This window comes from Propithecus coquereli, unplaced genomic scaffold (assembly GCF_000956105.1).
Source record: "Propithecus coquereli isolate 6110/MARCELLA unplaced genomic scaffold, Pcoq_1.0 Scaffold553, whole genome shotgun sequence".
Taxonomy (NCBI): domain Eukaryota; kingdom Metazoa; phylum Chordata; class Mammalia; order Primates; family Indriidae; genus Propithecus; species Propithecus coquereli.
The window spans coordinates 736209-757109 of NW_012151430.1; the positions used below are offsets into that span (position 1 = coordinate 736209).

The 20901-nt window shown below is 37.7% G+C and overlaps 1 protein-coding gene across 2 annotated transcripts in view; it reads left to right on the forward strand.

Moving 5' to 3' along the window:
* Positions 1 to 20901, forward strand: part of FNIP1 (folliculin interacting protein 1) — a 109215-nt gene that overhangs the window by 85619 nt on the left and 2695 nt on the right. For both annotated transcript variants that reach the window (XM_012657633.1, XM_012657632.1), the window contains 6 exons: positions 274 to 420; positions 1115 to 1284; positions 4139 to 5558; positions 6339 to 6507; positions 15340 to 15537; positions 19379 to 19494. In XM_012657633.1, the coding sequence (XP_012513087.1) occupies positions 274 to 420; positions 1115 to 1284; positions 4139 to 5558; positions 6339 to 6507; positions 15340 to 15537; positions 19379 to 19494 (2220 nt within the window). The remainder of the gene's footprint in view (positions 1 to 273; positions 421 to 1114; positions 1285 to 4138; positions 5559 to 6338; positions 6508 to 15339; positions 15538 to 19378; positions 19495 to 20901) is intronic.

Here is a 20901-nt window from a genome sequence, read left to right on the forward strand (position 1 = left end):
TTTCTCTCCTATCTGAACACCTTTAATAAGCTTTCAAAAATAAGCATTTTCATATATCCCTAGTTGTGTCCTAGTGATAATTTTCTCTGTAAAATACTTTGTTATGTGTTTACTTTTTTAAGTTCTTAGCAATGATTTTTGTACCCTACCAAGAACTCATTAAAGTGACCTGTGCTCATCACTTCTGTCCATTGTAATATGGCACATTCATACTGGTTCACAATTCAGTGAAACTGTGGAAACTATAAATTTCTTAATGTGTCTTCTTTTTAGAACCACAATTTGTAATCTTTACACAATGCCGCGCATTGGAGAACCTGTCTGGCTTACGATGATGTCGGGGACTCCAGAAAAGAACCAGCTTTGCCATCGTTTCATGAAGGAGTTCACTTTTCTAATGGAAAATGCTTCCAAAAATCAGTATGACTTTGTTTATTTATGTATGCATGCATGTATGTATGTATGTTATCATTTACTGTAATTAGACATCTAGATTGTAATCAAACCCAATTACAGAGGTGGAAGAATGATCCATTATCTTTGGAATTATTTCATATTATTAGTAACCAAAAGCAATGTGAGAAAGTGCTGGAATTCCAGTGATACGTTTTTAATGTGATATTTTATCATATTGTTTTCTTCTGACTTATTCATCAAGTCTTTTGAATCCAAATGAGAAATTCAGAAGTTTTTATTCTCTTTGATGATAGAAAAAGTTTGCTTAATACTTTCCATCATTTTCCCATTCAGTAATTTGGAAATGTAGGGACCTGCTGGTTGAGTCCTTAATAAACTGTGCAGATTAAACACTGAAAAGAATCCATAGTTTTTCAAGTAAAATGGCATTTTTGTTTTGTAATTATACTCTGAAATAGCTCCTTGTGAATGTTCTCTTTATTTTAAAGATTTTTTTTTAACTCCTCCTCAACCAAATATTTATTAACTTCCATTTTAGTCCTGGTGGGTGGTAGACCTATCCTTGCCTCTCTCCTTTCCTGTCTAATTCCACTTGCCACACAAGAGTGTGTACTCTCCTTGCTTACGCTGTCACTGCACTTTATGTAAGGTTTCATGAAGGCAGGTTGGAATCTGATAGGATGTATTTTGTTTTCAGATTCTTGCCAGCTCTCATTACTGCAGTTTTGACCAATCATCTTGCCTGGGTTCCAACCGTCATGCCAAATGGACAACCACCTATAAAAATATTTTTAGAAAAACATTCCTCTCAGAGTGTGGACATGTTGGCAAAGACTCATCCATATAACCCACTTTGGGCACAACTGGGTATGTAGTCTGAAAACCCTTACAATATGTATTATACATAGACTTTTGTGTAACTGTCTGAAATTATTTTGTAGCAAAAACAAAAATAAAATGCTTTCTTTTACCTCCTCTATTTTAAGGCATCTCTCTTTTACTTGTCCTTTCGCGTCTGCTAATTGTCCTGTCCCCATCTTAATGCCTGATATCATTCCTTGCAGAGAATTGCATGTGAAACAAGAAGACTAGGGTGGCAACTGCTTAACTAGTAACTTCAGAGTCTTCAGGTCGTTTTGCATTTTTGTACTTTGTGTTAGGTATTTTTCCCAGAAAGAGTAAATCAGCAAAGTCACCTGTGAATAAATCTGGTTACTGGAGAAGCAGTTCGCTAAGGTTTCTATTGTTTCACTTTTGTTCGTTTGATGAGTCATTTTGGAGCGTGTTTCCCTTCGTGCTAAGTAAGCACCACTAAATAAATTGGTGATGGAGAGAGTGGACGATTGATGAGTGCACAGGCATTAGGGGGGCAGTTAGCAGGGTGCTTAAAATAAGCACACACTGCGGAGTCAGACACACCACATTCGAACCACAGTATGCTTATTTATAAAGTGGGGATAATAATAGTACATACTTCAAAATGTTATGAAAATTAAATGAGATAATACATGTAAAGTGTTTAGGACAGTGTCTGATAAATGTACCTGCTAATTACTCCTACTCTTACTCTGTTGCTGTTAGGTGATTAGGGAAGAGTAAGATGAAACATTTTGGTGACCTGGTAGAAACTTCCTTAGGTTGCTCTTGTGATTGCATTTGCCAGGCAGATTGTCATGTGGCTCATCCATTCATGAAACTGACCTCCCTTTCTGTTTCCTTCCTCCATTCCACCTTATTGAGTTACAGTTGACATATGGTAAACACATATTTGAAATATACGATTTGATGAATTTTGTCAATACATGTGCCTCTAAAACCATCACCAAAATCAAGATGATAACATATCCATCACTTCTAAAAATTCTTCATGCCTTTACGTAATCCCTCCCTCCTTCTCCTCCCCAACCTCCCTGTTGCGCTTTCCTCATCCCCTGGCAGCCACTAATCTGCTTTGTTTCACAATAGATTAGTTTGTATTTTCTAGAGTTTTATATAAATAGGATCATACGGTACATAGTTTTTTTTTTTTGTCTGACTTCTTTCATTCAACATAATTGGGATTTACTTATATTAATAGTTCATTCTTTTTTAATGCTGGCAATTATTCTGTTGTGTGATATTAACTTTGTTAAATCAAGTAATTCAATAGTATGTTTTTAATTGGGACATTTCAAATCTGTTTTTCATTCTACAATCATTTGTTGAGTGTGTGATATTTAAGGCTCTGTGCAAAGAACACAAAGGGTATAAAGATGAATGATTTCGTCCTTGCTCTTTGAAGCTGCCTAAGTCTAATACTGTAGGTAATATATACGTAGACAATAATCATAATTCAAAGAGGAACTGTAAGAGACGTGAAAAGTTCAGTGGGAGTTCAAATAAAAAAGTTCAACTTATTTTTACCCAAGTGAGGGTGCTTGAGTGAAAATCTTTGGGCTGGCAGAGATGCAGAAGGAAGGGCTGGTGCATAGGATGAGTAGAGTCTAGATGTTAAAAGTGTAGCCCACATTCAGTGGTCTGGTTTAAGTAGTTCAGTTTAAGTGGGGTTTGGGTGAATAAAAATGAAGAAGGCTAACTATAAGAAGATAAAGCTGGAAAAATAAAGTGGGAGCAGTCACAAAAGACTCGATTGCTATGCCAAAGCAGTTTCAATTTATTTGGTAATTAGTGGGAATTTTGAAATTAGTTTAGAACAGTGGAATGATGATATTTGAGCCACTGTCTTAGCCAGAGGAGAAATTTATCATAATATTATCTACAGCATATATTTATTTGAGACCTATTTATGTTTGTTCCTTTAAAAAGTGTGGGGGTTTTGTAAAGTAAACATGGAGGATTTTAGATGTGTCTACTGATAACTTGCAAAAATTGAATTACATTTAAATTAATGCCTTTGTAGTTTCCATTTTTAAGTCATTGTTTTGGCATTAAAGTTATTGGTTTAATTTAAGCTACAGTATAATTATAGAAATGATATTGATAACTCTTAGGTCCCCTCCTTTGACATAATGTCTGCTCGTGTCTACTGTGGATAGAAAAGTGAAAATGGACTACATGGCTGAATTTGTTGCCCTTTATCTTCCTCTTAGTGAGGATGAATCTCTCTCTTCCTGCCCCTCTGGCCCATCCTGACTATCCAACCTATTTCAACCATGTTGAAAACATGGGAATTGCTGGTGTGGGGTCCTGATTAGGGCAGCAGCAGGTAAAGTTCACGGATGTGATTCAAATCAGGGACAGCTGAGCGTGGGGTGTGGCTGCTCCAGCTCTGCTGCATTCCACGACGACTCCCCTCCTCTCTTTGCAAGTCAGCAGATCCTGAGCTTTCTCTTTCCTGCTCTGTGCACAGCTACAGCGTCCCTGTGCGTGTAGTGCTTCAGGCAGTAGTACTTCTCTCCTCAGGTAAAAGTGCTCTGCATGTGACCTAGTGCAGAGAACATTCTTACTGTGCGTGACTTTCAGAGCCGACTCTTTGCTTGAGGTTTCAGAACCACAGCACCTGTTTGAGGAAAAAGCTAGAAAATCTCTCAATTCACCTTTCTCTCTGGTTAAGACTGTTCATCTCCTCCTAGTCTCCTGAATAGCCACTCATCTGTTAAAGAACTAAGAGTAAAACCTGAACTACCCCTCATACCATGAGAGCAGGGTTCTGATCATTGAAAACAGCCTGCTTAGCCGAATGAGTAGAGGATGTGTCCATTAACTGATCTTTTCATTGCAGGAGACTTGTATGGCGCTATTGGCTCTCCTGTACGGTTAGCGAGGACTGTGGTAGTTGGCAAACGACAAGACATGGTCCAGAGGCTGCTTTATTTTCTTACTTATTTCATAAGATGCTCTGAACTTCAAGAAACCCATCTTCTAGAAAACGGAGAAGACGAAGCCATTGTCATGCCAGGCACGGTGATTACCACCACTTTGGAGAAAGGCGAAATAGAGGAATCGGAGTATGTGCTTGTCACGGTGCATAGAAACAAAAGCAGTTTGCTCTTGAAAGAGTCAGAAGAAACAAGAACTCCTAACTGTAACTGTAAATATTGTGGTCGTCCACTCCTTGGGCAAAATACAGAGAATGTTTCACAGCAAGAGAGAGAAGATACTGAAAACAGCTCTAAGGAACTGCTGGGAATTTCAGATCAGTGCCGGATCATTTCTCCTTCTCACTGCCAAGAGGAAAATGTCGCTGATGTTAAACAGTGCAGAGACAAATTAAGAACTTGCCCTGACACCAAGTTAGAGACAGTTGTTTGCACAGGATCTGCTCCAGTAGACAAATGTGCGTTGTCAGAGTCAGGCTTGGAGCCAACAGAGGAGACGTGGCAGAGTGAGGAATTGCTGGATTCAAATAATCACACAAGCAAAGCGATGAGATCCACAGGCACGGCTGTGGAAAAGAAACCTCCAGATAAGATCATGCCTGCTGCGTTTTCTTGTGAGGCAGCACAGACAAAGGTTACTTTCCTGATTGGGGATTCTATGTCACCTGACTCAGACACTGAGCTCCGGAGTCAGGCGGTGGTGGATCAGATTACCCGGCATCACACCAAACCACTGAAGGAAGAAAGAGGGGCTGTCGATCAGCATCAAGAAATTAAACAAACTACTAAGGACCAATCCAGAGAGTCTGATATACAGACCGTGGTTTCTGGAGAGCCCTGTGAACTTCCCTGTTGGAATCATTCAGACCCAGAAAGCACGAGCTTATTTGATGAATATTTTAATGACGATTCGATTGAAACTAGGACTATTGATGATGTTCCAGTTAAAACAAGTACAGACAGTAAAGAGTACTGCTGTATGTTAGAGTTTTCAAAAAGACTATGTACAAAAAATAACAAACCGAACAATGAATTTTGTAAGTGTATAGAAACAGTTCACCAAGATTCATGTAAAACCTGCTTTCCTCAGCAGGACCAAAGAGATACACTCTCCATTCTTGTCCCCCATGGGGATAAAGAGAGTTCAGAGAAAAAAATTGCTGTAGGAACTGAATGGGATATTCCAAGAAATGAAAGTTCAGATAGTGCCCTCGGGGATAGTGAAAGTGAAGACACAGGTCATGACATGACCAGACAAGCTAGCAGTTACTATGGAGGAGAGCAAGAAGACTGGGCAGAAGAGGATGAGATACCTTTTCCTGGGTAAGTAGGAAGTTTTCACCTGTAATAGGCCCTTTATAAATATGGACCATTGTTTTGCTTAGCTGGTCTCTGAAGGTTGGTGGTAGCTAATATAAAGAGATCATGGTCCTGAACAAATTCTCTTTTTTTATCATATGCCCTTACTCTTGTGCAGGACTAAAGGCTAAGCCCCATAAGCACCTCGAAAGGCTTTGTGATGGCATCAGAGAAAAATTAAAGGATCTGGCTGATCTGTGGAAGATTTCTTGCTGCTTAAGAGTTTTCAAGCCATTTAGGAGTGAATTATGCCCCCAGAAAGGACCTATGCTGATCCTGACAGTTAGGGAAAGGTATTCACTGAGAAGGTAGCAAATCATTGTTGGAAATAGATTTGACCAAGACTAAGAGGAAAATAGGGAATGTATACCCCGGGTCGAGTAGTTAAGGAGAAGATCTCATGCTTGAGAAATGTTACATACCCAGCTTTGGACTTGTGAGGTATTTAGCTACTTTGTTTTGGATGATGGTTTTGGTAATCCGATTTGTTCAGAATATGTTAGAAGCACATGGGACAGCTCTCCGGAAGTCTACTATGCAAGATTGATGCCCACTTCGTTACAAAGTTGCTCATCAGACTTTCTCTGGACGGCCAGTTTTTATTTAAGGATAATTTTATTCTGACTATATTTTGTGGAAAATAATGGCACTGGAAATATAGACTAGTAGAGTTCACAATGTTTTTGCTGGTTAAATATGTTTATCACTAATTATATGTTCCCTTTTGGGGGGTTTTTCTTGTAGGTCAAAGTTAATTGAAGTGAGTGCCATTCAGCCCAACATTGCCAACTTTGGGAGGTCTTTGCTGGGTGGCTACTGCTCATCTTATGTGCCTGACTTTGTTCTTCAAGGAATCGGGAGTGATGAGAGGCTCCGTCACTGTCTGGTGTCAGATCTCTCTCATGCTGTGCAGGTGAGTGACCTTTACTGTTCTTGAATTTATTTGAAACGAACCCTTACCAGCAGAACCCAGAATTGCCTTGTGTTCTTGGACACACTTTACTGTGTATAACACAGTCACTGTTTTCTGAATTCATCACTTTATATACAACACCTGCGTCCTTGTTCCTATTGCTGTGAAAGCAAATAGAGTTCCAGGAAGCCATCCAAGTGGAAATCTGAAAGGCAGAAAGTACTTTGTGTGTTCATGGATGTCCATCAACTAGATTATTTACAGTATCAAAATTTGAAAATGCTTAACTGTGAATGGAATTATTTTCTTAATTCCTTTTCAGATTATTCATTGCTTATATAGAAGTACTGAATATTGATAATGTGTCCTGGGTCCTTTCTGAACTCTTACTAATTCTATTACGTTTTTTTTTTTTTTTTTTTTTTTAGATTTCTTAGGGTTTTCTACACCCAGGCCCATGTTATCAGTGAACAGTTTACATCTTCTTTCCTATCTGGATGCCATTTCCTCCCCCGCCCCTGCATTGTGCTGGCTAGAGCCTTAAGTACAGTGTTGCATGGAAGTGGTGACAGTGGACATTATTGTCTTATTCCTGATCTTCGTGGAAAATACTGAGTCTTCCATGATTAAGCTGATGTTAGCTGTGTGGTTCTTTCTTGTAGATGCCCTTTATCAGGTAGCGGAAGTTCCCTTTTCTTCCTAGTCTTGAGGGTTTTCCCCCATCCTTTGAGTTATAAATGGGTGTGGGATTTTGTCAAATGCTTTTACTGTGTATCTATTCAGATGATCATGTGGGTTTTCTTCTTTAAACTGGTGATGTCGTGGATTTCACTGATTGACTTTTAGATGTTAAACCAGCCCTTGTATTCCTAGGAAAGAATCCCTCTTGGTCGTTGGTATATAATTTTTTTTATATGTTGCTGGATTTGATTTACTAATATTTTGTTGTGGATTTTGGAGTCTGTATTCATGAGAGATGCTGGTCTGTAGTTTTCTTTTAAAGTCTTTGTCTGATCTCTGGGTAATACTGGCCTCATGGAATGAGTTGGATAGTATTCCCACCTCTATTTTTAGAAGAGTTTCTAGAGGATTGGTACTATTTATCAGTTTCATTTAAGTGTTCTAATTTATTAGAATTAAGTTGTTCATAGTATAGATTTTAGTATAGTATAGATAATCCTTTTAATTTCCGTAAGGTTGCAAGTGATGTCCCCTTTTATATTCCTGAACTTTGTAATCTGTGTTTTTTTTGTTTCCTTTTTTCCCCAAAGATGGGGGCTGCTTCAAAGAGGAGTTCATTCGTGGGTTGGCTTAAATTGTAGATATTTTTTTCCCATAGGGCTCGAAGATTAGCAAGCTATGGCCAGTGTGCCACATGGTCCTGCTTTTTGTAGATAGTTTTACTGGAACACTGCGACAACCATTCACTGACATACTCTCCTGCTGTTTCCACGCTTAACAGCAGAGATGGAGTCATTGAGACAGAGACCTTTTAGCCCCCAAACCCTAAAATCTTTTCTGTCTGCCTCTTTTGCCGATTCTCATTTTAGATGAAGGTTTGTCAATTTTGTTGGTCTTTTCAAAGAAACACCTTTTGTTTTTGTTGATTTTTTTCTATTTTTCCGTTTTCTATTTTCATTGATTTATACTGTAATCTTCCTTATTTCTTTCTTTCTGCTTGTTTTGGGTTTAGTTCGCTCTTTTTTTTAGTTTCTTAAGGTGGAAGATTAGGTCATTGATTTATTTCTTTTTTTCTAATGTAGGTATTTAAAGCTATAACTTTTCTTCTAGCACTGCTTTAATCGAATCGTATAAATTTTGATCTGTTGTGTTTTCATTTTCAGTTGTCTCAAAATATTTTCTAATTTTGCTCAAATTTCTTTGACCCACGGGTTATTTAGAAGTGTGCTGTTTAATCTGCAAATATTTGTAGAATTCCCAAATTTTTTATTGTTGCTTTTTAATTTAGTTCCATTATAGTTGGAGAACATACTTTGTATCATTTCAGTCCTTTAAAATTTATTGAGACTCGTACTTGTTTCATGTCTTAGCATATTGTCTGTCCTGGAGAATGCGCATACACACTTGAAAAGACTAGGTAAGGCCGGGCTCAGTGGCTCAGGCCTGTAATCCAGCACTCTGGGAGTCCGAGGCGGGAGGATCACTTGAGCTCAGGAGTTTGAAATCAGCCTGAGCAAGAGTGAAATCTCGTCTCTACTAAAAATAGAAAAATTAGCCGGGCACAGTGACATGTGCCTGTAGTCGCAGATACTCTAGAGGCTGAGGCAGGAGGACTGCTTGAGCCCAGGAGTTTGAAGTTGCAGTGAGTGAGCTATGATGACACTACTGCACTCCAGCTGGGGCGACAAAGCGAGAGAGACTGTCTTAAAAAAAAAATAAATAAATGAAAAGACTGTATATACTCTACTGTTGTTGGGTGGGGATGTTCTATAGATATCAGGTCATGTTGGTTAATAGCCTTTTTCAAGTCTTTGTGTCCTTGCTGATTTTCTATTTGGTTCTGTTATTTTTTGAGGGTGGAGTATTGAAGTCTCCATTTATTGTTTTGTTGAATTTTCTGTTTCTCCCTTCAATTACATATGTCACTTTAATAAATTTTTTTAAATAACAATATTCACCCACCCTTCAAATAAAAAGTGCTTGAAAGGAAATAGAGAAAGCCAACTGGGAAATCATGGGTGGGAAAATGTGGCTGAGTGAGCAAGCAGTCATTTAACTGTTAGCCAGAAAGATTTAAACCTTCTGTGTCTGTAGAAAGTTACCAAAGTTGTAAAGTTTGGTGTTTTATTATATAGTGAGAAATTATGGCGAATCTAGACAAAAACACAGTTTGTGAAAAAAGCTTATTAAAATTTGAGATCTTAATATTTAAAGGCCATTTGCATCATCTTTATTACCAATTAGATAAATATTTACTAACTTACTATGTTCTGAACATAGCACTAAGACTCCAGGGGATATATAGATAAAAAAGAAATACTGTCTGACTTCACACTATTTACTTAGTAACAGAAAATAAGGCCAAGTGTATGAATGAATTAGTACCAAACAGTAAAAAAAGGAAGCTACTGAGTGGTGAGAATGGGCATCCATGTAACAGAGTGGAGATGCCAAGTGTTCTGTAGAGAGGGGACACTTGACGATTTTGGAGTTTAAGTATTGAGGGTTCTGGAATTGCCTGGGAGAGAAAAAAGTTTGATAAGATTGTAGGTTAATTTGTATTGTAGAAGCTGTGGAACTCAGAGAGGAGGGTTTAAGAAAAATAAAACTTTGTAATCCCTGCATCATCTTCCTCACGCACACACTACCCGTTGCGTGACTCGGGCACCTAAAGCTGCGTACGACAGGCTCAGTAAAACTTAGCAGGAGACCGCTACACAGTCTCGGTCGGGAAGGTGTAATTGAGTATAGGTGGTCTTCTATGGAAGTCGATGGTGAGCGGGTGAACTGAGATTGGTTACATTGAAATTTTATCAGATTAGGGCATCGCATGTGACAATTGCTTGAGTGAAAACAAGTAATTTCAAAGTGGATGGCGCTGCCTCCATGCCCCACCCACCCCTTTTCAAACAACTAAAGTGCGTTTGAGTAATTATTATTTAATTCTTTCTTTAAAAAATATTTTTTATTCATTCATAATACATATACATATTTTGGGGGTACATGTGATAATTTAATTTTATAATTTGTAAAGACCAAATCAATGTAATTGGGATATTGATCACCTTAAATATTTGTCTTTTCTTTATTCTAGAAACACTCAAATTATTCTCGTCTAACTATTTTGATATATGTAATAGATTATTGTAAACTGTTGTCACCATACTGATCTATCAAACACTAGGGTCTTATTTCTTCTATATTAATGGGTATGTTTCTAGCCATTAATCAACCTCTCTTTATCCCTCCCTAACCCCTCCCTTCTTGGCCTTTGGTAACCACCATTCTACTTTCTGTCTTTGCGAGATCCATGATTTTATCTTCCACATAAGTGAGAACATGTGATATTTGCCTTTTTTTGCTTGGCTAATTTCACTTAATATAATGACCTCCAGTTCCACCTGTGTTGGTGCAAATGACGGGATTTCATTCTTTTTTGTGGTTGAATAATATTGCGTTCTGTATTTATCTACTCATCCATTGATGGACACTTTGGCTGATTCTATCTATTGGCTAATGTGAATAGTGCTACATTAATAAACATGAGAGTACAGATATCTCTTCAATCTATTGATTTCCTTTTTCTTTTGGATACATACCCAATAGTGGAATTGCTGGATCATAAGGTAGTGGTAGTCTTTTTTTTTTAGTTTTTTGATACTGTTTTCTATGTGGCTACAAAGATTTACATTGCCACCAGCAGTGTACAAGGGTTCCCCTTTCTGTACATCCTCGCCAGCATCTGTTATTCCCTTTTTGATAAAAACCATTTTAAGTGGGGTGAGGTAATGTCTCATTGTGGTTTTGATTTGCATTTCTCTGATGATTAGTGATGTTGAGCATTTGTTCATGCACCTGTTGGCCTGGGCTAGAGTGTAGCAGTGTCATCGTAGCTCACAGCAACCTCAAATTCCTGGGCTCAAGTGATCTCCGCCTCCGCCTCCCAAAGTGCTAGGATTACAGGTGTGAGCCACCATGCCTGGCCTGTGTGTCTTCTTTTGAGAAATGTCTGTTCAGATCTTTTCCCCATTTTTATTCTGATTATTATTATTTTTTTGCCATTGTCTGTGCTCCTTATATATTCTATTGATTAATCCTTTGTCAGATGGATAATCTGCAGATATTTTCTTCCATTCTGCGGGTTGTCTCTTCACTTTGCTGATTGTTTCCTTTGCTGAGCAAAAGCTTTTTAGCTTCATGTAACCCTGTTTGTCTATTTTTGCTTTGGTTGCCTGTGCTTTTGAGGTATTACTCAAAAAATCTTTGCCCAGACCAATGTCCTTGAGCATTATCCCAGTATTTTCTTACAGTAGTTTCAGAGGTTCAGGTCTTAGATTTAAGTTTTTAATTCATTTTGATTTGATTTTTTTACCTGGTGAGAGAGAGGGGTCTAGTTTCATTCTTCCGCGTATGGATATCCAGTTTTCCCAGCACCATTTATTAAAGAGACTGTCTTGTCCTCAATGTATGTTCTTGGTGACTTTATCAAAAATGAGTTGGCTATAAATGAGTGGATTTATATCTTTGTTCTTAATTCTGTTCCATTGGTCTATGTGTCTGTTTTTTGTTGTTGTTTTTGTTTTTGAGACAGGGTCTCACTCCGTTGCCACGGCTAGAGTGCAGTGGTGTCATCATAGCTCGTTGCAACCTCAAACTCCTGGGCTTGAGCAATCCTCCTGCCTCAGCCTCCCAAGTAGCTGGGGCTACAGGCTGGGAGTTAGCAGCTTTATAGATAAGTGCAATCCTGATCTTAATCCTAAATCGCAAAAGCGGTAGAATTAGCCTTTCTCCTCCTGCCTTAAATCCTGGTCCTCACTCCTCTTCCTTACTATTAAATGTCCTTTTTTGTTTTTTTTTTTTTCTTTTTCAGAATAGGGCACTTTTGTTTGTATAAAAACCTGTTCAGGAATCCCTTTTCTCATTAGTGATTTTCTTAATGACATCTGGGAACTTGTCTGCTGCCTCTCTTGGTCAGCAAAAGCTGGTTCTTTTGTTACCTTGTTTTTTTTTTTTAAGCCATATTTCTTTCTAAAATTATCAAACCATCCTTTACTGGCATTAAATTCTTCAGCTTTAGATCCTTCACCTTCCTGTTGCTTTAAGTTGTCGTATAATGACTGCTTCCTCTCGAATCATATTAGTTTCTATGCTTATGCCTTTCTTACAGCAATCTTGCGCCTGCATAGAAGCTGCATTTTCAATACAACATGAAAAGATATTTTTTCAAAAAAGTGCAATGTTTTCATACCAGCTGGTGTAGCTGCAGTTAAGTCTTCACAGATATCTTTTTTTTACATTGGTCCTTATAACTAGATTTGTTTATTTTGAAATGATGGGCAACCACAGCTGCAGACTTCAATCCACGGTACATATCAAGCAATTCAGTTTTTTCTTGTAATGTCATGAGTTTTCTGTGTTTCTTGTGAGTACTTCCAGCATCATTAGCAGCACCTTTTATGGATCCCCTGGTATCACTCATGTTTTACAGTGTTGCACTAAGTGTGATAAAAAATATGCAAGAAACTCAAGAGGTCCCTTTTTACTGCAATATATAATTTACTGGAGAAAGAAACTGTTCTTGCAGAGATGATTAGCGTCACAGGACATTTTAAGTGCATATTTGCAACACTGTGGCAATAGCAACAAGCAGTGGCTATGAAATTATTATAGTGGTACAGTATTGTGCTACGGTTAATTTTATGCAGCTTTGGTTCAGTACTGCTTCTTTACATTTGTTTACATTTCTCTTGGCTACAAATTGTACCATGTATGGTCTGTAAGTGTTTAAATAAGTTTTGATAAATTTTAACTTTTTATAATTTATATATATTTATGGTGGTAAATGATAAAATAAACTAGTATCTACTTTTTTTTTTTTTTTGAGACAGGGTCTCACTGTGTTGCTCAGGCTGGTCTCTAACTCCTGGGCTCAAGTGATCCTCCCACCTCAGCCTCCCAAGTAGCCAGGATTACTGGCATGAGCCACCATGCCTGCCATCTACATGTGTTTTATGCATATTGACATATCTAAGTTTTTCTTAATTTTTTTGCTTTTTCTAAGCTATGCAGTTCATCCGTGAGTTTTTTCAAACTCTCACAAATCTACAAAAAATTTTCCAATATATTTATTGAAAAACATTCACATACATGTGGACCTGTGCAGTTCAAACCCGTATTGTTCAGTGGTCGACTGTATGTATGTCACAGTATCACAAATGTAGGTATCTTTGTCAAAATTATAATGTGTTCATAATTAAATTGATAAATATAAAATGTTATATTTTTGGCAAGAGATGAATAAGAAATATTTTAGTATCATTTCTCACAGATTTAGCCATATGCATCCACTTGTGTCTCCCAGCCTTCGCATCGTGCTTCCTCTAACAGAATTGTCCCGTATTTCTCTCCCATTTTCACCGGAAATCTGATCTTGCTTACTTTAATGTCATATTCCTATCTCCTGTCCACCGTGGAGCTCCCTGTCACACAGCCCCCACAGTCATCCTCCTCCCCTTCCCCAGCACTGGGTTCCTGCTTCATCTGTTGCATGTTTTTTTAATAGCCGGTGTTTTTATTTTGATCTCCCTCACAAAAGAGTGTCGGCTCTGTTGTCTTTGTTTCCTTAGTGTCTTTCCTGGACGCTTACTCAGACTGGTTGTTCATTCACTTGGCAAAGGAATATCATTTGTGAATGCCAAACCTGGGTTTATCCAGGAGGAAACTTCTATTTTTGTATTTTATTGTAGTACCTTATCCTAATTGTAGTAACAGTAAAAGTTAGAGGAAAGGTCATTGGATCTGAGTATTTCAAACTGTAGTTTTAGTCTCAGTCTTTTTGCTGCTATTCCAGTTGGCTATGGTAAATAAATCTTTTCCTTTCCAAATATAAAAAGATGTTGAAGTACTGAGCATTGTGGGGCCACTGTCGGTTTCTGATAGTTGTGCTCTGTGCTCAATTGCTATTTTTGGTCTTGTGTGTAAACCATGTGCCAAGGACACAGTAATGACCTTGTGGGCCCTTTCATCAGTATGTATATATGAGTTAAAATATTATTTTTCACTATATCTTAAATGTTTTAATTATAAAAGTATCATTTTGGTGAATGCTTGTGATAAAAATTCAAACAATATAAAGATACAGAGAGTAAAAGTAGAAGTCCTTCTTCATACTCTTAATTTTATTCGTACTTCCTCACAGAGGTCTTCATGGTAAAGAGGTTGAGATTTTTTTGTTTTTTTTCTTTTTCTTCCACATTTTCACTTAGCTGTAGATTTGAGTTGTTAGAAACATAATTGAGATGTAACGTGTGTTTGTGTATGGTGACCTTTTTTTCATCTACCAGTGCATCTCGGAGAACCATGTTAGCTCATGTTGATTTGTCCCCTTTTTAACTGCTATATTCATACTCTGGATATATGTCTTCGTAGAATAAAGAAATGCCCAGCCTGGGCAACAGAACAAGGCCAGCTCGCTACAAAAAAATATAAAAGTTAGCTGGACGAGGTGTTGCACACCTGTAGTCGTAGCTACCTGGGAGGCCGAGGCCTGTGGATGGCTTGATCCTGGGAGCTGGAGGCTGCAGTGAGCTGTGCACGCCCCTGCACTCCAGCCTGGGCAGCGAGGGAGACCCTGTCTAAACAAAAAGAAAAAGAAAAAAGACGAATCTAGTGCACACGGGCAGCAAGGTACTTCGTGATCTCAAGGGATAGCTCCTACTAATGCCTGATATATTGAGGTAGTTAGCATGGAATCTTACATTGACTTGTTCGTGTGAATAAATCCTGTCCTGTTTTTAAGATATTTATATCTTTCAAGGTAAAAAACATTTTCTTCTGATTGCCTGGCACTTAGTTGACAGTAAATTCACCAAATGAATGAATGATCAAAACACTGGTGAAAGTTAAGTTCTGGATTAAAGAATACAAAGTCCTGGTAATAAATTCAAAGTCTCTATGATGATTTCTATAAGATGTCTCAGGATATTTGTTATTAATTAATTATACATTCTCCTTGGTCAGGGATTCTTTGGCAGTAGCTTTTGAAATTTGATGTTTTTTTGTTTTTGTTTAATATCTCTTCATTGTAAAATTGGCATTATTTTTGAAAACTTTATTTTCTTATCATGAGATGAATTCTTCTTTTCTTTCCAGCATCCAGTGTTGGATGAACCAATAGCAGAAGCTGTCTGTATTATAGCTGATATGGATAAATGGACTGTTCAAGTGGCCAGTAGCCAGAGACGAGCAACAGACAATAAATTGGGAAAGGAAGTATTGGTTTCCAGTCTTGTTTCCAATCTGCTTCATTCCACTCTTCAACTTTATAAGCATAACTTATCTCCAAATTTTGTAAGTATGTGTAAGGGTTGAGCACTCCGATAGATGACTAAACTCTGTTTCATATGTGCCTACATTTAAATATTACTCCTAGTTTCATCACTGTTTCTCTGAAAGAAGGTATTAGGGAGTGACTATTTGAGTTACCCCCCAAACTCATAAGCTGGAGCCCTAACCTTCACTGTGACAGTTTTGGAGATGAGGTCTTTGGGAGGTAATTAAGGTTAGATTAGATCTTAAGGGTGGGGCCCTCATGGTGGTATTAGTAGCCTAATAAGATGAGGAAGAGAGAGAAAAACTGTTCTCTTTCTACCGTGTATGAACACGGGGACAAGGCAGCCATCTGCCAACTGGGAAGTGAGCTCGCATTAGAGCCTAGCCGTGGCTGCATTGTGATCTTGGACTTCCAACCTCCAGAACCATGAGAAAATAAATTTGTGTTTAAGCCACCCAGTCTGTGACATTTTGTTATGGCTGCCCAAGCTACGACAGAGGGGAACGTGTACATGTTTCTATATTCTGATTTCAGCAGCCAGGATGGTTGATCACGTGCAGTACAGTCATGTGACATCTCCAGGCTTTGTGTAGAATCCAGTGCATTCTGGACCCTTGTTGTCGTGTCATCACTTTGTATGTGATGACAAATACTATACTATACAAATACAATACTATACTCTTTATAGTATTGATAACCTCTTATTAAAGACATCATTTCCAACTTTCAAGGTTCTTTCTCTTATTAGGAGAACTGTAATATAGTATAGCTAAGGAGCTCTGTAGATCAACTAATGAAAGCCATCTTTGACAAGCCTATAGCTGACATCATTCTCAACTGCAACAGACTGAGAGCATGTCCCCTAAGACCAAGAACAAGACAGTGATGCTCATTCTCACCACTTCTATTCAACATGGCACTGGAAGTCCTAGCCAGAGCAGTTAGGTAAGAAAAAAAACAAAAATCTTCAAAATTGGAAAGGAAGAAGTAAAATTATCTCTGTTTACAGATGACATGATCTTATATGTAGAAAACATAAAGAGTCTACAAAAAAAACTAATAATAGGCAAATTAAACAAATTTGCATTTTATAAAACATGTAAAAATAAGTTGCATTCATGTACACTAGCAATGAGCAATCTGAAAAGAAAATTAAGAAAACAGTTCCACTTACAATAGCATCAAAAGGAATAAATTACTTAGGAATAATACCAAGGAGACAGAAAACTTGTATACTGTAAACTACAGAACATTACTGAAAGGAATTAAAGAAGAACATAAGTAAATGGAAGCACCTTTCATGTTCATGGATTGGAAGACTTAATATTATTAAGATGTCATTCCTGCCCAAAGCGATCTACAGATTCGATGAAATTCCTATCAAAATCCCAATGACACTTTTTGCAGAAATAGAAAAACTCATCTTAAAATCCATTAGGAATCTCAAGGGACTTCAAAGAGACAAAGCAATCTTGAAAAAGAACAAAGTTGGAGGACTCACACTTCTGATTTCAAAACTTACTACAGAACTATAGTAATTGGAACATTATGGTACTGGCGTAAGGACCGGCATCTAAACAAATGGAATAGACTGGAGATCCAAAAAAATAAACCCTCACATATGAAATTAGTTAATTTTCAACAAAGGTCTAAGACCATTCAACAGAGGAAAGGAGTCTTTTCTGCACAAGATGCCGAGAACGCTGGACAGCTACGTGCAAAAGAAGAGTGAAGTTGTGGCCTCACCTTACGCCCTACACAGAAATGAACTAAAAATGGATCAAAGACCTAAACTTAAGAGCTAAAACTATAAAACTTACAAGAAAACATAGGGGATACTCTTCATGACATTGGATATAGTAGCAGTGATTTCTTGATCACAACAGCACAGGTAACAAAAGTAAAAAATAGATAAATTAAACTTCACCAAAATTTAAAACTTCTATTTATCAGCTGTCAACAGAGTGAAAAGACAGCCCACAAAATGGGAGAAAATAATTACAAATCGTATATCTGAAAAAGGATTGATACCCAGACTATATAAAGAGCTCCTATACCTCAACGACAAAAAGTGAACAATTGGATTTAAAAATGGGCAAAGGAGTTGAATAGGCATTCCCCAAAAGAAAATACACAGATGGCCAGTAAGCACGTGAACACATATGTTCACCATCATTAGTCATTAGGAGAATGCAGATAAAAACCAACTGAGATGCCATTTAATACCCGTAAGGATGGCTGCAATCAAAAAACCACAACTAATAGTAAGTGTCGGCCAGGATGGGGAGAAATTGAAACCCTCGTGCATTGCTGGCGGGAACGTAAGATGGTGCAGGAGCTGTAGAAAAGTTTGGCAGTTCCTCAGAAAGTTTAACACGGTTTTGCCACATGCTCTCGCAATTGTACTTCTTCACGTGTGCTTGAACTGGAAGCAGGGATTCAAACAGATAATTGTATCCTGATATTCATAGCAGCATTATTCACAATAGCCAAAAATTAGAAATAACTGTGTCCATCAGCAAATGAATGAATAAACAAAATGTGACGTGATACATACAGTGTGATATTTGTTCAGTGTTTTTCAGTCCTTTGCTTCAGCCAAAGGACTGAAATTCTGATAATGGTACAACATGGATGAACTTCGAAAACATTATGACATAAAAAGACAAATATTGATTGTATGATTCCACTTATACGAGGTAGAATCAAGTAGGCAAATTCGTAGAGACAGAAAGTAAAATAGTGGTTATCAGGGGCTGGGGGGGAAAGAGGGAATGTGGAGCTATTAATAGATACAGAGTTTTTGTTTGGGATGATGAGAAAGTTCTGGAAGTGGATGGGGGGATGATGGTTGCACAACACTGTGAATGCTCTTGATGCCACTGAATTACATGCATTAAAATGGCTACTACGGTAAATTATGTATTTTATGTGTACATACATTCTGGAGTTCAGATTTTCTTCTTGGGTATTTTCAGCCTCAGCAAACATTATGGAAAAAACATACACCGCAACAAGTGAGCCAAGAAATTCATTTGGTGGTGTTTTCTCAATAATAAAGTAGGTTTTTATTCAGAGCTGATTTTCACTGGAAAGGAATACTCTGCAAGAATTTGATGCTTTTAACACTTGAAACTCACGTTTTTTCCTCAAACATAATATAGCTTCAATTCACATGAAAATCACCTATTTTAATAAAGCAAGTTAATTGATAATCAAAATACATATGTTTTAATTTTTAATGTTCCAGCTTAGAAACATCTCTCTTTTAGTAAGGACTGCAGACCCTTCTCTGTGAACTATTTCAAACTGTTTTTTACTCTCCACAGGAGAATACAGCCTTTCCTATCTAAATAAATGTGAAATGTACCAATTTGTAAGAATGTTACATTTTTCAAATTTTGAAATAAAACTATATTGGGGGTTGGGTGTGGCCCATAATCAAGCCTGTAGTCCCAGCACGATGGGAGGCTGAGGCAGGAGGATCACTGGAGCACAGGAGTTGGAGGTTGCAGTGAGCTGTCGTGACGCCACTGCCCACTGCACTGCAGCTGGGCAACAGAGCAAGACTCTGTCTCAAAAAAAAAAAAAAAAAAGTTAAAATGGTAAATTTTATATTATGTGTATTTTACCACAATTAGGAAAAAAAAGAAAAACACAAACACTGTAGAAGCTAATCTTCAATATGAGTCAGAAAAAGGTTTACATTCCTGTATAGCTAAAACTACATACTTTTAAAATGTGCTTCAAATTTCGTTCATGTTGGAGTAATTAAATAGAATTTTGCTTTGGAATTTGCCACGACTCGGAGTTGAGAACTGTTGGATGACCTGGTTCTTGGTCCCTCCCTGACTGCAGTGTGTGATGCACCTGGAGGACCGACTGCAGGAGCTGTACTTCAAGAGTAAGATGCTGTCCGAATACCTGAGGGGGCAGATGCGTGTTCATGTCAAGGAGCTGGGCGTGGTTCTGGGGTACGTGCGTGGTTTCTTTCCTGGCTTTGCGTTTTCGTTGCTGTCTTTAAGCAAGGAATGTTCCTCAGAATTGCCTTTTTTTCTTTTAAGTGTCTTTCGTGCTGGAAGCTGGGAGTGGGGCACTGTTACATTTAAGTTGCTGTATATAATATAATAGCGGATTCTCTGTTGTTTACTCATCTGAAAGGCATTTTCCTTGTGCCATTACATACAGTATGTTCAGAACAGAGTCAGAAAGAATTAAAATCTAAAGTTTTGTCTTAGAAAAAATAAGTACGTATTCATTTTTATCTATTCAGTATGTATTACAAGCATCTGCCCTGCCTTCCCGAGATCTGATTAAAGTCACAGAACTCTGTGTGAATGGTGTACGTTATCTGTATATTATCCCTGCTTCCTCCTCATCTATACATTTTGCCCTTCTGCTCTGCAGCCGTTCCTTGGAAGGAAACAGTTATCTAAAATGCCAACTGAAGGAAGAATGGGAAGTTGGTGGGGAGCATAGTATAGCTCTATTTCGTTATGTCCTGTGGTCACTTTTCCTTGTTCTAAAGCCGCTTGTGTGTGTGTGTGTGTGTGTGTGTGTGTGTGTGTGTGAGAGAGAGTGAGAGACGAGAGAATCGTTTCTTGAAATGATAGTTGAGGAAACTAAAACAAGCTAGAACTTTTATCTAATTCAGCTTGTATGAAAAGAAAAGGAGCCAACATCATTGAGAACCTACTGTATGTCTGAAACCAAATTAAATTTTTTTATTAGTGTTATTAATATTTCTTACTTCTCATAATCATCCTGCAGTGTGTAGGCGGTACTCCAGGTTTGAAACGGAGGAGTCTGTGAGTTAAGGTGCCAGATGTCACTTACTGTAGGACTGCTTAGGGGTTTGAACGACTCTCTATCTTTCTGACTCCAGGTCCTATTTGTATACCGTAATACCACACTGTCGTTGAAGTCCTGAGGAAGCTTTTAGTTTGAGCAGTACAAGGAGAATTGTTTTCTAGTACTTGGGAAATCAGTAATAGGACATAATCTTTTTTTTCTGGGGAGTGAGGATTGTGTATGTTTAATGCCTTTATTTTAAAAAAAATTTTTAAACTAGTTTTAAAAGTAATGTGCATATAACCAAACTTCACAGTGCATTTTGGCATAATGTGAAAAGTAAGTAATTGTGTTTTTTCTGTCAACTCCAACCCCTACTGAAGCATTTCTTAATGGATTGCTTATTCTTACAGAACTTTTTAAAGGATCATGTAAAAAATATAAGTTGATTTACACTCTGTATGTCATTGTGCAACTTGTCTTTCAGTGTATCTTGAATGTTTGTTCACGTAAGCATATACTGTTCTATCTCATTCTTCTTAGTGTCTGTATAGCATTCCATTATATGTTGGAATTTAGATTACTTTCAG